The sequence below is a fragment of the Leptinotarsa decemlineata genome, unplaced genomic scaffold, assembly GCF_025532065.1.
Source record: "Leptinotarsa decemlineata unplaced genomic scaffold, Ldec_3_MD MMD2_tig00026299_RagTag_RagTag, whole genome shotgun sequence".
NCBI lineage: Eukaryota > Metazoa > Arthropoda > Insecta > Coleoptera > Chrysomelidae > Leptinotarsa > Leptinotarsa decemlineata.
Genome location: NW_027412676.1, coordinates 5,113,459 through 5,126,953, shown reverse-complemented (window position 1 = coordinate 5,126,953; position 13,495 = coordinate 5,113,459). Strand labels below are relative to the sequence as shown.

The 13,495-nt window shown below is 33.8% G+C and overlaps 1 protein-coding gene across 2 annotated transcripts in view; it reads left to right on the top strand.

Moving 5' to 3' along the window:
• Dscam4 (Down syndrome cell adhesion molecule 4) overlaps window positions 1–9,817 on the top strand; it is a 585,723-nt gene extending 575,906 nt beyond the window's left edge. For both annotated transcript variants that reach the window (XM_074180747.1, XM_074180746.1), the window contains exon 26: window positions 306–9,817. In XM_074180747.1, the coding sequence (XP_074036848.1) occupies window positions 306–631 (326 nt within the window). In that variant the 3' untranslated portion in view covers window positions 632–9,817. The remainder of the gene's footprint in view (window positions 1–305) is intronic.
• Window positions 9,818–13,495: the final 3,678 nt, after the last annotated feature.

Below are 13,495 nucleotides of genomic sequence, written 5' to 3'. Positions count from 1 at the left end.
TGAGGATGTAGATTAGTTGTATGACAAAATAAACGAACACCAAACGTTTGCTTCAGGTCATTGTGTTGTGTTGGTTTCAAGTATTCATTTTGCTACAGTATTTTTTGTTTCTCATATGTATTTAACATGTCTGATGATATTCAAATTTAGTCATAGTTTCAAAGGGAACGATTCCTTTTCGAGCCCTGAAGAAGAATTTAGATCAATTCCGAAACGTTGACAAGAAAACAATTGTTTTTTTATGTTACCTAACAAAACTGTCTAAATCGTATTTCAATGTTGCACCAATTTCTGTTTTATTATAGGTGGAGCAGAGGGATCATCTTCTTCCTCTGAAACCTCCCCACATTCGGGGAGTATTGGCCGAAAGCCATTCCAGTCCCGTAAAGGAAAGGTCAAAGCCGGACCACTCAACAAGCGCCACGTAAGAAGTAGTAGTGGATATTCAAGTCACAATGAGGAAACCACTTTCAGCATTTCACACGCACCAAGTTTCAACGAAAGAATACACCCCCCGACCCGATTTTCTGATCTTAACGCCAGAACTCTGAGCGAATCCGAATATGAAAAAGGGCACAAACCGAGAGGGATGTCCAAACTGACCAGAGAAGCATTTCAAATCAATGTGTGAAAGTGGGTCTTCAGGAATCAGAAGATTGAATGTTCAGAAGTAGATCTGACTAAATGTATTCACTCGAATTATTCCAGATCTGCCAGGTCGCTTTAGAAATCCCCTAGAATTATTCGTTTTTATACCGTGATATACAGGTTTTTCAAAGCGATCATTTTAAACAAGGTGGCAAATAACCATCTATTCATATTTACCATCCTGTCAAATCAGTTCGAGGCTGAAACGCATCGAACAAGAAAAATTTCAGCCACCCAACTTCAACATGACTCCAACTATTGTGAACAACCACAATTCAAAAATACTTGAATAAAGTCTCATGGTCCTAAATCCGTCTTGATCTTTGCATTTGGGATTCGGGATTCGGGATAGTCGTTTTGGCTAAGGGCTGATTTCAGTTCATCTAGTTTCTTGGATATATTGTGGCTGTCAGTGAGGCTGAGACCTGTGGATGATCCATTAAACTTCAGCAAACCCGTACTCCACATCCCAAGCAGCTCGATGAACACACGGACCACCGAAAAGCTTTTCATTATATTAATGGAGTTACCGATGGAGTGAGTCGATATATCAACTATAACTAACGACTTTCAAAACAAAAATATGTCTTGAGTAATCTACTGAAGAAACCTTTCAGTTTTCCATTTAGTGGAAGATGCTTTACTTTGTACAATTATCTTTGAATTGTTGTCAATCACAATAATGTGCATAACTTTCACAATTTTGATACCTCGTTGACTCACCCTGTATAATAAACAACGATTAGACGATTTGAATTGAAGGCAACACAATCACCTAAATGGTACCAGAGAGAGTAGTTCCCTTAAAAATAAAAACTAAATTCCGTAATAATTTCAAATGATGATGATTCTACAAGTGTATATACAAAATGAATCATTCATTATACAGGGTGTTTCAAATTCGATCCTCACCATTGGTATATCGGAAACTATGAGAGATACAAAGATGGTTAAGTTGGGGAAGGTTGCACATTTACCTGAGAAAGTTCTGAAATTCCGAGTATATCCGGAGATATCCGGAAAAAACAGAAACATCGGAAAATGATTTTTATCAAGTTTAAATACATTTCCGATGTCCTAACACTTTCTACCGTATATGTAATAAGTTTGTATCATTTCTCTTTTTTCTTCATCAGTGAAAGCCATTTTTCCCAAAAATTCAATGACTTGTACATTAACAAAATGTCATTGAATGTAACAAATTGAAAGTCAAATTTAGAAAGATCAAAGTCAAAGCTTGTTATGATAAGAATTAATTTTTTTCAATATCTCCAATTTTTTAAAAAAGGATGATAACTTATTGAAAAGGTAAAATCCCATGTAGCGCCCATAAGAATAAATAAAGTTGATGATGGTGGCCTGAAGACGACACTTCGGATAGCAAATCTGAAAACACCAATATGTAGCAGGGAAAAAGTGGCAACGTGGAAGTGTAATTTATTTTCAAAACCTTTGGAAAATAAAGGCAGAAAAAAATAAAAACCATTTTCCGAAATTTCTGTTTTTCCGTTTATATTCGGAATTTCAGAACTTTCTCAACGGCATATTGTTAGTCAGGTAAATGCACCAATTTAACCATCTTTGTATCTCTCATAGTTCCCGAGATCCCAATGGTGACGACCGAATTTGAAACACCCTGTATTAACTTAATATCGGCAGAGGTATACGACTAACAAAACGATTTTGTTCGAAATTAAAAGTAATTTTTTTTAGATAATATCTCAAAATATTTTTCAAATAATCAAGACTTTAAGAGAAAACTGATATGAATAAGAAAACTGATCTCAGTACCGAATATATACTGTCAAAAATATCAAACTGACTTATCGAAAACATAGACAGAGGCAATCATAGTCCTACCACGAATCATGAGTAAAAGCCAGTTTTGTAAGATACCTTTGAACAAAGATTGGGATTCAACCTACAAATTTAGCAGGTTTGAGTATTTTACATGTTCCAATCAATGAGTATCTTTAGATTGGCCAAGATCGTGTTGGCCAAGAAAATAATAATAAAAAATATCATTGTAAGGCATAGGCCAAGTTTTTCTGTGTTGAATGTGACAAGGTGATTTATTTATGTTCAGATATTGGTAAAAAATTAAAGTTATCACATAAATACCTTTCAGTTTTTTTTGTTCGAACTACTTTCAATTTTCTCATCAGTATATTTCCAGTAAAAAGGCATTATGATTGTTTGTTGAAGAACTTGTGTTGTATGTGAATGTGGAAGAAATTTTCAAGTCTCTTTGTCAACTTTCGACATCTTGAAAATGTCACCATTGAAATTCGACTGTGGAACTTGTGTCTCTGTATACTAGAGAACTCTTTGCTGCTAGTAGAGAATCAGTTAAGTATATAGATAAAATCAAAGATTCTTCAATAATTTGCCTAACGTCGTGGAGTAGTCGACCATTATAAACAAACATTTGAAACAAAAGATATGTTCAGTCCAATCTACTTTTCACCAAAACATAGTCTGTAATTCTGTTATAACGGGATCCTATAAAACACCGAAATGCTCCTGATGAGAGTTGAAACTCAGTTGAAACTCAGTTGAAACTAATCGAAAATCGTTAAACTCTCTTCACCTATAAACTGGCCCTAAGTCTATTCCGTAACATATAAACGAGTCGTTCCCCAGTGGGGATCTTTATATTAAAAATATTTTTTGAAGGATATGCTCTTAATATGCTCATTGCCGTAATATTTGCTAACAGGAAACGTTTTTAAATGAAGTGGTAAGGGGCCGTCCAATAATCACGTGAGGCTTAAAAGGGGGAAGTGGGTTGAGCAAAAAATCACGAAATATCACAAGGGGGAGGGGGAAGTAGTGGGATATCACGTATATTTATTTTTCCTTAAAACGGAATAGGGGCGTGTAGTTAACTTTGGATCGTCGTTGCCAGGCAACGGACACACGCCCTGCGCGTGTGTTGATCTTCAACAAAGCACAGTGCCACAGTATTTCTGTATACAGTAGTTTCACTCAGCGTCGGTCCCTTTGATGTCGGTGTCCAGGAGTTTCATTTTTTATAATGATGACGTATTTGACACTAATGACATTTCTCCCTACTACAATCTCAATCAAAGCGTGTATACACTGCTCAACATAACAACTATTCATATAAACTGCTCAAAAAAACAGTCTATGAAAACCATGTTGGGCACCTGAGAAAATTGTACAAATGATAATTTTGCATTTGTGTAATATTGAAGTAACCCAGATCATTTGGACAATGATGAACTATGTTCCAACACCAGTTTCTATCGATAAGTTTGGAAAATGTTCACTGAAAATAGTTTCAGTAGGATGGGTGAAACACATGAAATTCGACAACTATGGAAGGTTTGCATGCCTGTCTTAAACTCGTCGTTTGCGCAGACCTAAGACATCGACGCGTGGGTCTGCGCGTAGGAAAATTCAAACCACAAATCAGCCTTTATGAAATTACTGTATACAAAATACTGTGACAGTGCCAACAACTGACTTGCAAGATGCGTATCCAGTTGATAGTGTTGAAGAAAATCTTGCTAATCTGTGGTCCGAGGACAGTGTACATTGAAAAATGTTTTCATGTACTAGTACAATATATGTTTTTTTGCATTACTTTAATATCATGGATCTTAATTTCAGAATAAAATTATTTGTGTATTCAAATGTATGTATTTAAAGATGATATTCTGAAAATTTTTAAAGTCTTTGTAGGTACTGCAAAATAAACGTGATTTTGGGTGTGGGAGGGGGGTTACTCACCACGTATCACCAAGGGGGAGGGGGGGGGGTGTAATAAATGCTAGAAAAATATCACGTGGTTGATAGACGGCCCCTAAGGTGTTTCATTTAAAATCTGAAACTTTATGAAACATAAGGATTTTTGATGTTTCATCTCAACTTTCATAACCAATTTCTGATGATGGTTGAAAAACAAATCGTTATTTCACGGAGTGAACATGTGAGACTATTTGTTTTGAAATGTTATATATTTTCTCATGAAAACTGAAATCACGGGCCTAACAAGTAACTGAATAGTCGAATAAGTAATTCAGGCAACTGACTAACATATCTCAAACCATCATGATCTCTTTATATTATTCTACATATTAATAGTTTCCGATGAATAAACAGAAAATTTGGAGCGACATCGAAATATATATTCCCACAGAGGAACATTTCTCTCATGTTTTAAGTAATTTTGTCAAAAGATAAGATAATATGCAATGAAAGGAATGACATTTTTGCGTTTTTAACGTTTCACAATCTGAAAAATATCAAATATCAAAAATATAAAAAAATTAGATAATGTTTTATTCGTTGTTTACACTAAAAAACAATGTTTATACAGAGATTGAAACAAATTTTTAGGTTATTTCTGAACTTGAAGGAAGAAATAAATGATTCAATCCTACGATTAGTTTTTAAATTACTTGATCACTCAACAGAATGATCATGAGCATTCAAAAGACAATGTAAGATAGAGGAATAGTTCTTCATAGTTGAAGTTGAGTAAATAAAAAGACAGACTGTTATTTTGATGAGTTAATCTTTGTTTTTCATTTCAGATAATTTCAATATTGGTTACAAAAAAGTAATTATTTGAAAATCACATTTAGGTTGCTCTTTTTTTAAACACCTTACTCACGACTTTTAAGTGACAGTCAAGATGAAGTTACTCATATGTGAACGTAATACTCTTCTATAGGGTTAAAAATTTAACTTCCGCCAGAGCTGGAAAAATATGATTTTAAATAGATCAATATCTTCAGATGATGTGATGCTGCAGGTTTTTCCGGGTTTTCCTGCAGCTAACAAAGCAAATGCGCCACTGGAATCAATGAAGTAGCCCCGGAGCGCCAATTAATATTTGTTGTTGTTGTATAATTTCATGATTTGTATTTTATTAAAAGTTAAATATATATTTCAACTTGAAATTGAAAATTGAAATACATCAGACACTGGACCAGAAATGTTGCAATTTTTGCTGATCTCTTATACAAGTAACGCTACCTAGTGATGAAATCACAAGAAATGCTCTCTTACACTTTTGATTCCAAAATCACTCTTATAGATATGTTTTTTCCCTTTCAAGTTATCGAAAATACTCTCTTTAATTTTTTTTGTTTCTCATTCATAGAAAATCGATTACGATACTTTTTTTTCAGATTATGAATAGTTAGAAACTCAAAATCTTTATAAAAAGGAGATGATTATTTTTTTTGTAGGTTATGTTTTATTATATACACTTGCGTTTCGACTAAAAATATATTCTGGGACTTTTTCAATAAAATGTTTACGAATCAACTTCAAAAGGTGGAAAATCTCACTTCAGATATACAAGTAACATAAAATATCATTTAAATAAAATATGCGATATTTCGAGTTCCTTGCTCCAATTAAAAATGTGTCATCCATAAATATTAACCCTACTACCTCAATTTTTGTGGAAACCATTTTTACGGTACCAAGAATTCATAAAACTTTTGATGCCAAAAGCCCTCACCTTTCATCAGGCGATCAATTGAAAAAATGACAAGAAACACGAGCGTTCTTAATTTTGTGGAATACTTTTCCATTCAGTTTCTATCGTCTAGTTTCACGGAAAGCACTGATCAGATATTGATTTCATGCTTTATATAGGTCTCTTTTGCTATTGAACACTCGATCAGTTACCAGAAAAATAAGTCACTGTTGATGTTTGCAAAACAATTATAAAAATGGCACATGGAAGGCTTTTTTGGGGTAGAGATTTTGTAGGTTTGTACGTCATTCACTACGAGCATTCACCATTGCAGAGTATGGGAAAGAAAATAACTTGAGAAAAATTCATTGAACGATACAAATGTATTTTCATTTTCCTGGATGTATCAGAAAGGCACGAGAAAGTATTTTTCTCGCAATCAACCAAATTTCGGAGATAGTACACCACATCTGACGAGATTCACAATTATGGACATATACATTTGAAGATCACTCATAATACAGACTGTTGAGTATGCATCTAGATACTTTATTATATTTGCAGCCATCAAATCAAATGTGCAAGGAGTTCTTTCAATATTGCTGACAGGTTATATTATGTTTTCAGTAAACAACAAAGGTAACTTCAGCAATTTTCAATATAATCGATAAATGCAAATAGTGACATCTAATAAAAGTTTGCAAAGTTGTAATGTTGTGAACCTGTATTGTAAAAAAATTCATTCAAAAGTATCCGATTATTCTTCAAAATTTCTTAGAGTTTCCTAAAAATCTGTTCTAGCCCTGGAAAACTGGAAAACTCAATACCTTTGGAAGTCTCATCAATTAGTGAGAAAGATTTGTCATAGAGATATTAAAGGTCCCAAGTCGAATTGAAAGCCACAAATCACCTATTCTTCAATATACTTCATGCACACCTTAAATTGATTAGAGACAACAGTGAACAAACAGTTGATTCTCAAAAAAAATCGTTACTTTCATGGTTTCAGTCAACATGAGCAGATTTGAGTAACCTTCATACTATCCCTTTGATGACTGTATTCAAATGAAGGTAATATCATGACAATGAAAGCAACTAATCAAGAGCCTACCTTATTTATTTATTTCTAACACCCTTGTATTAGCTTCACTTATATGTTTGTTTGTTTGTTTGTAACTTTGTACTCTCATCAAGAATCAGTGACAATACAATAATTTCATGTTTATTTCATTATCCTGATCAGGATCGCCAGAATTAAATAATTTCCTCACACGGACTCTGTGTAAGAGCAAAAGAGACAACCACACTGTCTGCGCATGCGTATATATTTTATATTAAAACAAATGGGCTTGAAGTAGCAAGCCCAACTGAAAAGTGGAAAATAAATGATAGTTTAAAAAACTAAAGAAACATGCTTCAGTAACAACACAAACTGAAAAATAATTCGAAACTAATTTAATTATGTTGTAAAAAAGCGTAATACAGTGCCAATCTGGCAAACAGCTCCTAACAAAGTATTTTTAACAATGGATATTTAGCACCCCAGGCTTTTTTACAACAAAATTAATTTAGTTTTGAATTATTTTTCAGTTTGTGTTTTGTTATTGAAGTGTGTTTTTCAAACTATCATTTATAATATATCATTTTACATTTTCCAACATTGAGAAAAAATTTGTTCTTATTGAACTATTTTTGGAGTGAGCTCAAATCTCTCTGGAGCAACATACAATCAGATAAATCACGAATTTCTCCGAAAAGCTTCAAGTCATCAGCAAAAATCAGCTCTCTTGATTGTATCGTAGCGCATATATCATCTATTAAAAGTAAAATAACAGCGGCCCCAAATTAGATCTTTGGGGAACCCCCGACTGTTTCAAAAATACATTCGATTTTTCACCTCTATAATCGATATATATTCTACGATTATTCAAAAACGATCTTAGTAGATTTTGTATCTTTGAAGAAATACCATATGCATCCAACTTGAATATTAATTTTTGTCGAATGACTTGCTGAAATTATATTTCATCTAGGTATTATCCATTGGATATGATTTGAGTTAAGGTGCAGATATATCGATACAGTTCCCCTCATTTTCATAAAGCCATGTTGACATTCTTATATCGAATTTCTTACATGTGCATAAATCAAATCGAATGAAATTATCTCAAACAATTTGGAGAACACAGAGATGAGTGCAATCGGTCTATAGTTAGAGATTTCTGATTTCTTTCCTATTTTGTGTACCGGAAAAATTCGTTTCACTTTCCACTCTTCTGGATAAACCTCTTTAGTTTTTTAAGTTAACTTACTGCCTCGACATTATTATGAACTAATCACCCATCAAGTTAGGTATGATGTATGCTCACTGAAAGTAGTTTATACTGTGATTCATTATTTACTACATAATTACTCATGTCGAAACTTCCAGAGGAAAGTCAATTGTATGCTATAATTGAAAGCCAAAATTTCTAAATACTCTAGGCAATTCTGAAATGTCCTTCTGAAATCCAGGTTCACACCAAAATATTCAACATGCCATGACGGCATACCATAACAATACATCAAGAGAAATATCAATTTTCCAAATGTTCAATCCAGATACTCATGTACAATGATTTTTTCAATCATGAAAATCCATTCTATACAGGGTGTAACATAAGTATGTTAAAATATTCAAGTGACGTATTACTGAGACAATTGTAATAAAAAACGTCTATATAAACTTGTGAAATGCTTCGTTTCGAAGATACAGGGTGTTGAAATTGAATTTTCGTTTTCTGAAAATAACTTTTGCAAAAAATAAGTTATGGGTTATAATTTGCTATGCGGGGTTTTTTTGACGTGGGAAATCATGATTTCGTATTAATTTTCATGTAACATCTAGAGGGCGCTGCGTACGCTGTCATTATTTATTTCAAATTATTGTTGTGAAAATTAGTTTTTTTTAATGAAAAGTACCAAAAGTTTACTGTCAAAAAAATTAGGACAATTTGAAAAAAATAATGATAGCTTGCGCAGCGTCCTCTAGATGTTACATGAAAATTAATACGAAATCATGATTTCCCTCGTAAAAAAAAATTGGGTACCAAATTTCGTGCAAAAAACTAATTTTTTGCAAAAGTTATTTTTTAAAATCCAACAAAAAAATTCAATTTCAACATCCGGTATCTCCGAAGCGAAGCATTTCCGGTCACAAGTTTATGTAGACTTTTTTCTTAAAATTGTTTCCGGAATACGTCACTTGAATATTTTTAACATACTTATGTTACACCCTGTATATCATCTACCTAATGTGCCATATAATAAATATGTCATAAAAATTAAAAAAATGTATATGAAAGTCAACGAAAACATATTTACCTGTCATTCTCAATTCTTGTTAGAATGAAACAATCATTTTTGAACAAGTTCACATAAAAATGCATTTTTAACTATATAATTCTCTCCACATTTCAAATTGAAAATCATTTTTGGTGGGTAAGTGTTCAGGTGGACATTCCATGCAGTGGTCAAAGTAATTTTTTGCATACTCTCCAACAATGAATGCTCGACCGGTGCCTTTCAAGGGAATATATGGAGATAGTTATTTCCCTTAACTTCCAAATGGGTGTGCCAAAAATATAAGATAATAAAGTGTATAGGAGCAGTGCATGTTATAGATTTTATAGATTGTTATATAATTTTATGAAAGAATATAAATGGCTCTCACACACCTAGTTTTTATGTGTTTGTATATCTAAAATTCACACAACAATTTCAAATCTGTCTGGAATAACAAAATTTCACCATTATGTATTGTTACAAGGACTGTCAGTTTAATGTACATATATACCTTTTTATTGTAACAATGTCGGATTTAATAAAAAACTACAAATGTTGTGTTAAAACATATTTTTATTTACTCATCCCTCTTGAAAAAGCAATCAGTCAGCTGGTTTTTCAAGTGAAATCGCTTATTCATAGGCATTTTGCCCAAGCACTGTGGATACGAAAAAAAATATCAAGTACCTTTTTTGATGATACTTAATATTCATAAAACATTGTCTGATTTCCAACAGGGTAAGTAATTAATAAAAAGTTAACCAACAACGTGCTGAAAGCTTGGGCAACAATAACATTTCAAAAACCCAACACAAATTCATTTTTTTGGAAAGAAAGGTTTTAGCTTCCTACTTCTTCATCTTTATAAAAAAATCTGTTTAATTTTCAAGAAACAATAATGTGAAAGAAGTGGAACAAGAAACACACTTGTTTTGAGAGTTTCTGTCTTCAAGATCAAAGGAGAATGTGGTAAAATCAACTGTACAATTATCTTGATGAGAAAGACCAGCATCGAATGAATATTTTCATTTCGTTAGTCTGGGATGAAAACCGGTATTTTAGGAATTTTGACACTTCTTTCTTTTTGTCACATTGACAATGTGATTGAAGAAATCTACATTTGTAGCATATCGTGTCATATATAACAAAAATTATATTTGTCTGACCACTCCACTAGATTCAGCAGGTTTGATTTCTCACTCTCCTAGAATTTCTAGTAACATTAAACTGCATATTTTCCACACATTCTTTGCTCAAAACTTCATGATAATATAGGGATTTCGATGAAATTCTGGACAGTCATAAATCAAAACCTACTGAATCCAGTATAGAGTATTTATAGTAGGTATCTAGAGTTTTGATGAAAGTTCCAATATTAAATAACAAAAATGTAGGTAGATGAAATTCTTATAATACTATTTATTACTAATAATAATAATGCACTTGCTATCAGCATGTCCAGCATATGCGGTCATAGGCCGAGACCGCATATGCCATCCATCAACATAATGCGGCCCTAAAGAGTTCTATATTACCATCTACGGCACTCTTACGGTATTGGCGAAACACCGGTGTTGCCCTACGCTCCGGGGGATATTGAATCCGTTGTGGGGAACGAGAAGTGCCGAATTTATTGGAACTATTCGTTCCCCACCCTCAAGCTCATACAAGCTAATAAGCCTGATGTAGTCCTTCTCGCCCACCAGAGCAAAACGATATTTATCGTGGAGTTTTCAGCTCCTGGCGAGACGAATATCGTCTGAGAAGACGAGGAAAAACGAGTAAAATATCGAGATTTTCTCTTCGAACTCCGCAGACTCTATCCAGACCACCCTATCAAGATGGTTGTTCTGATTATTGGAGTCCTTGGTGGAATGATGTCCTTTCTACTCTCAAATCTCAAAATCATACCGGCTTGCCGCAGATGCAGAAGGCCGTCTTTCTTTGCTCACTGCGCTTGCTCAGGGCACATGATTCTCGGACCCAATGATGACTTACCCCACGGCGTGGGGAGTGGTCGTTGGTTGATAATGCTCGCGCGCCCTCCCGAATGTATCGGGGCTTCGGTGGATAGGGCCTGACCAGCGCATACTTCGGTGGAATAAAAAAATATGAATTGTCTTTATTATTTTCAAAAAATATATTAAAAACAAGACAGGAAATCCATCAACAGATTTTTTTAAATGAGGGGCGAAGTTCAGTTCAGTTCCTGAATAAATTCAACAACTGAACTGTTCTTCCACTTAACCTTAAAAATACCTCGCTATTGAATTTTCTTTAAATGATACAAAAACATAGAAAAATATACAAATTTGTCCACACTACGACAAATAAGTTTACAGAAGTAGAAGCAAAACGATGTGAAGTTTGAAAGCATATCACTGACACAGTTTACAATAAATATACAGTAATCCCACTTAGGGTGATTTTTGGTTTGAATTTTCTACACGCAGACCCAGGAGTTGCAGTCTCAGGTCTGCGCAAACGACGAGTTCAAGACAGGCACGTAACCCTTCCATAGTTGTCGAATTTCTTGGGTTTCACCCAACCTACTGAAAAATTTGTTTGTTGAACACTACACAATTACTTTGTTACTTCTTCAAGTCCTAAATGGTACTACATAATTTTAAAAAATAGGCTCTACAGATTCTTAAATCTTGAGTGATGAATTCGATCAGGAATATTTTTGATAATTGGCCCTTAATATAATCGAATCGGCAAACTCGTCCGCCATCTTGAATTCTTAAATCAATGAATTAATATGCTATATTTGGCCCCAAAAATCACTACAAAGAAATTTCGCATGGATTCGTACCATGGTTCATCAATAACAAAACTCATTCTTCATCTTGTCTTTTTTCTTGTTGAAATGAAAATATATTTTATCACATCCGAATATGAACATATGCCGATCCCATGAATGTTTAAAATCTACTTGAAACATAGTTCATCATTGTCCAAATGATCTGGGTTACTTGAATATTACACAAATGCAAAATTATCATTTGTACAATTTTCCCAGGTTCCCAACATGGTTTTCATAGACTGTATTTTTTTTAGCAGTTTATATGAATAGTTGTTATGTTGAGCAGTGTTTAGACGCTTTGGTTGGGATTGTAGTAGGGAGAAATGTCATTAGTGTCAAATACGTCAGCATTGTAAAAACTGAAACTCTGGACACCAACATCAAAGGGGCCGACGCTATGTGGGACTACTGTATATAAGTATACTGTGTCACTGACGTGTATTGAATAAATGGCTGAATAGAGTATACTTGATTTTTTTCGAGGGAAAGGTCATTCATCACATGGCATACTTGATAACTGAAACACCTGCGGAATAATTCAGTATTAAAAGAAGGTGGAGTAACTATTCCCCTGAACCTTATATTGACGTTATAAAAACAACGTTGTTGTGGATATTTATAAGCGAACAATTTTTCAACATTACTCCACTGATGAAAGGTAAAACTGGAATCTCAGGCGTAAAATGAATCTAAAACAAACACTTTTCCTAATCACCAGAAATGCCATACTCTTGACGCGAATCTCAACAGATTCTTTAAACCCCAATCTAATTTTTGATATCGGCGTCGCTGTGTTGGCAGGTTTCAACCTCCCAGATATCAACGAAAATAGATTCCAAAGATCAAAGATGTCGCTTTCGAATGTAATTTCTGTTGGTCATTCTGGGATTCGAATTTCTAAATGACATTAGAAACCAAGTTGAGACATGTTAAGCAATGCCGTAATAACAAATATGGACTGGCCATTGAAGAGAGAACATTGACTCCAACAACAAACAAAAGATGGGATTCGTTGTGTATTCCGCAGGTGGAATATATGTAAAAGTCACGCTCAATCCATATTATCATGTATAAGATATTGAGATGTTTTCTCCTCCTAAGAGCCGGAGCCAAGTTTCAACTTTCATGAAATAAAATTTCCGTTTTGGTGCTCAAAATCGAATTATCATTCACTCGCAATGCGCTGTAGAATTACCCAATAGACATCGGTAATACAGTAGTTGTTTAGGCCTCGCCAGTTTATCACTGAAAATCAATCC